We start from the raw sequence: 4489 nt of genomic DNA, 5'->3' as shown, positions 1-4489 counted from the left end.
CTTATTGTGTACATGCTTTTACATTGTACTTATATTTTAAGAAACACCTGCATGTAATTACATCTGTAATTCATTTCTGTAATTACATTTATAATTACACTGTTGACCCATCCCTTACACCTTACCCCGACCCTTAAACCTACCCATACCACCAAAGCTTTCCCGTATCCCACCTCTAAAGCAGCAAAAGCGTTTTGCAATTCAATATGAACCCAATAAGTACATTGTGCTTATTTTTTGATGTAAGTACATAGTAATTAAGGCCACTTAATATAAAGTGGGACCTGTACATGTGGTAGAAACACTTTACGTAAAAATACACACGTATTCTCATGAGATCACGTTGCATATTTGTCACCATGAATTTCCCCACAGGATTCTGTCTATCTGTCTGTCTGTCCATCCGTCTGTCCATCCATCTGTCTGTCTGTCCATCTATGTATGTATATGTATCTATCTATCTATCTTATGTTTTAATTAACTGAAACGTTCAAATTACTGTAAGTTCAAAATTAACATGTTCAAATTTGTTTTTTTTGTTTTTTTGGGATATAAACAACAGTAATGGTGACTGTCTAGTGACTGTCAAAAAACTTTGCTTAGCATGTGGTTCATTATTATCTCACTTCTTTATTAACTGGTTATGTGCTTAAGTGATGTTTGTAATGCTTTATCATGCGTAAAACTGACTGATGTGTATTTTATCTTGGCACACTGCTGACAAAGTGTTTTTTTTAAACTGAAAAAATGCTGAATGTTGCAAATTTTGACAGATGTGGTCATGTTACAAAATTTTCAATTAGATTCAAATCTATAGGCCTGTAAGCATTGAGGGCCATCAAACTTTTCATGCAAAAGTATAATGAGACTGCTATATAATAATTATTATAAATAATACAATGCAATATTATGTGAATACAGGTAAAGTGGGACAGTCATTCCACATAGGATGAAGTAAATTCAAGCTAATTTGTATTAGTGTCCCACATATTGTATTGTATTTTATATCACTCTATATCATTATGCTGTATATTACAATGTTTGTTTATGACTTAAATCAATTGTAAATTATATAGAATATAACCAATTAGCGTTATTACAAAGTGTTACCCATATATGCAAAAACGTAAGTTTGAAAACGCTTTCAGGCTCTGTTTTTGACTGTCGCTCAGCGAGGTAATTTGAGAGCGCGTAAAAGCGCGTTGGACTCAGATTACAGACCATAAGCGTCTCATCTAGTGCGCATACTCATATGAAGAATTCCAGATGTGGACATCGTCTCTGTCAGGTCAGTCAGACCTTCGGAGTGGACAGAAGCTATCTATCATGTTAGCCTTCGCCCTTGGTCTGTTTTTATTGCCGCTCTGCGGTGCGGTCTACACGGGACCTTTGCTCCCTGAAATGTCCAACGGGACATTTCACCACTTCTTCGTCCCGGACGGGGATTACGAGGAAACCGAAGACCCGGAAAAATGCCAGATGCTTTTCAAATGGATCGACCGCAGACCGTGTCCAGTGGAGGAAGACCGGGACTCGATCATCCGAGAGGATTTTATCATCGTTAAACAACAGATCGAAGACGCAGCGCGCGTTCTGGAGAGCATTGGGAAGAGCATTTCCTACGACCTGGACGGCGAGGACAGTTACGGGAAATACCTAAAGAGGGAGATTGTGCAAATCAGTGAGGCATTTACAAACGTGGAGAAATCGCTTCTTGAGTTGGAGACGAAATTCAAGCAAAGCCAGGAGACTGGGCAAAGAGAGGAGAATGAATTCACCAATAACTTCATCAACCCCATGTATAGTGTGAAGGACACTCTACAGGAAACTCTGGACATCTCGTCTGGACTCAAGGATAAACATGAACTCATCTCTCTGATAATTCGGAGTCATGGATCGAGGTTAAGCCGGCTGAAAAATGACTACCTGAACGTTTAGACTCTCTGGAGACATTCTGGACAGACTACAGTCTAAATTGGATTGTTATTACAAGGATCTAGTAAAAAAAAAAATCCCATGCATGAAACGCTTTTGTGGTTTTGAGTAATGAAGGTTCCTTCACTATTAAAAATAAAGAAATCTTAGAGTAGAGAACATTTTTGGATCAGAGTTTCTTTGAATATATATATATATATATATATATATATATATATATATATATATATATATATATATATATATATATATATATATATATAAAGAAGAAGTTATTCATGATTTATTCATTTATTAAGGGTTCATCAGTCCTTTAAAGCATAAATCCAAAAGAAAAGTTATTTGAACCTTTAAAAAAAATATTCTGAAATTTTCTGAATATTTTTAGTTTTTGTCTCTGGGCATGCATGCAAACAAGATTTTTGTTAAAAACATGTATGCCTTTTTTGATTATTTGTATAAATGAATAAACGTAGATCAGTCACATTTTAAGTTAATGTAAATGGTAAACTAAAATGAGCTTCATGAGGTGTAACATCTAAATTATCTGGTTTTATTCAAGTCAAAAAAAAATATTTAATAAGATTTAATTAATTAATAAAGTCATTTTTAACATCAGATTCGCCTGTGGTTTCACTTTTTAGTTAATCTCAAACAAAATACCATACACAGATTTATTTTTATTTTCTTTCTACAACTGATGTCAAAATCGGTTATTTCTTTCTTCAGTAGTCTGGTCTTTTCTGTATAATGCTGACATTTAATTTTGGATGATTGAGGAAGTTGGAGAGTCAGTGGTTAAACAAGCTGGTTGAGATTTGGCATTTCCTGTGCCATTAGAACAGAAAGTCTCTTTTTCTTTCTGCCATGTGGAAGAATAATCAAAGTCTGTAGCAATATACAAAGAAACACAATCTACCTTTCCTAGTGCCAACTCCACAAGAATGCAGGGATATTTCCTGGTGAACAATTTTAACCTTTAACTGTAGTCCATGCACGAACATAAGTCATGACCAAAATCATACTGAACCATGAAACATACCAAAACCACAGATGCATAAGCCAAAATATTGTACCAAAAAGCACAGTGTTGCTAGTGAATTTTAATTTCTAACCAGAAAAATGAAGTACTTAGATGTTTTCTACCCACAGTCTCCTGGGCCGTGACTGTTTTCTTTTGCTTACTCTCATTCAGAGTTTTATTCTTGCTAGAGGTTAAAGCTCAAGGAAAGAATGTCTACTAATGGTTTAGTGTTGCCAGACCTGTGCCTGTTCAGTATTTCATATGGATCTAGTTTCAGCAGTTTTGTTGTTTTAAAAAAAAATGAGCGAGATTTTTTTTTTTTGGATATTTCAAGTATGATCCTGGAAGATGCTGTTTTGATCTGCCAACCAGGGCCATCTAGTTGGTTTAGTGGTTTGAATTATGTGTTGGTTTTGTTAGATTTAGATAGAACATCCCTAGTGTTTAAAGTAAAACAATATCAGATGATTGTCACAGCTTTCCTGTGCCAACTGCTATAAATAACATTGAGTGAGTCAGTGAGTGAGTGAGTGAGTGGGGGGGGGGGGTCCTGATAAACCCTACGTTGTGGGGATAAAATCTCCCGCGATGAAGGCAATACCAGAAATCTTTGACCTTCTGGTGACATTTTTCAGTCCTCCAGAGGAAAACAGCTTATAAATCATTTTTGTTTGTTTGTTTGTTTGTTTTTTGAAAGTGTAAAAATGCTGGAAGTTTTCTGTGATGAATAGGTTTAGGATTATATCTATGGAAAGTCCCCAAAATGGAAACCCAATGTGTGAGTGTGTGTGCGCACGACTAGAAGACAGAGATACCAATCTGTTAGCTTTTAAAATGTGATTATTCTAAATTAATAATCATATTATCACAGTTACTCTCAAGTCAGTGTTAGGGAAAGTTACTTTTAAAAGTAATGCATTACAATATTGCGTTACTCCCTAAAAAAGCATTTCTTAGTTACTTTTTATGAAAGGTAATGTGTTACATTACTTTTGAGTTACTTTTTCTCACCTGGGCTGGGCTTGCTTGTTTTTTTTTTTTTTAATAACAATATAAAAAGTTCTATTTTTGGCAAATGTTAAGAGTGGACATTATATTAATGTGATGTGATCCTGTTATCAGCATGCTCACAGAGGGTTTTTTTTTTTTCACAGACTTGAGAATCATAGTGACCAGATATTGGCCCACACTGGACATTCTGAATTAATAAAATGGTGAGATTACTGACTGGAAGTTTTTTTTTTTGTTTTGTTTTGTTTGTTTGTTTTTCTCCAGTGCAGAAACACCAAACACCTTGGAATGCCAGTTAAGTGATGTTCACATATATCTTTGAACAGAATTTATTTCCAGGTAAAACTCTATCAAAATGTGCCCTCATTTATTCAAAATGTGTCTCATTTATATTGTTAACTATATTGTGAATAAACTACCAAAAAAAAAAACTACTTTGTACTTTGATTTTTTTAGTGTCCTCTCACATAGCCTACCTGACTGAAAGGGCTCATTATGCAGGTCATTATGCGGGTCTTT

General features: G+C 34.9%; 1 protein-coding gene across 1 annotated transcript; it reads left to right on the top strand.

The window, feature by feature from the left end:
- Positions 1-1253: 1253 nt before the first annotated feature.
- On the top strand, positions 1254-2102 carry fibina (fin bud initiation factor a). The gene has a single exon (XM_067380294.1). It carries the CDS (start codon positions 1267-1269, stop codon positions 1936-1938), a length of 672 nt encoding a protein of 223 aa, XP_067236395.1. The 5' UTR covers positions 1254-1266; the 3' UTR covers positions 1939-2102.
- Positions 2103-4489: the final 2387 nt, after the last annotated feature.

This window comes from Chanodichthys erythropterus, chromosome 24 (assembly GCF_024489055.1).
Source record: "Chanodichthys erythropterus isolate Z2021 chromosome 24, ASM2448905v1, whole genome shotgun sequence".
NCBI lineage: Eukaryota > Metazoa > Chordata > Actinopteri > Cypriniformes > Xenocyprididae > Chanodichthys > Chanodichthys erythropterus.
Note: the sequence above shows the minus strand (reverse complement) of the source record. Positions and strands in the feature narration are given on the sequence as shown.

Coding starts and splice junctions, on each gene's coding strand:
- fibina (XM_067380294.1), top strand. CDS start 1,267: ATGTGGACATCGTCTCTGTCAGGTCAGTCAGACCTTCGGAGTGGACAG.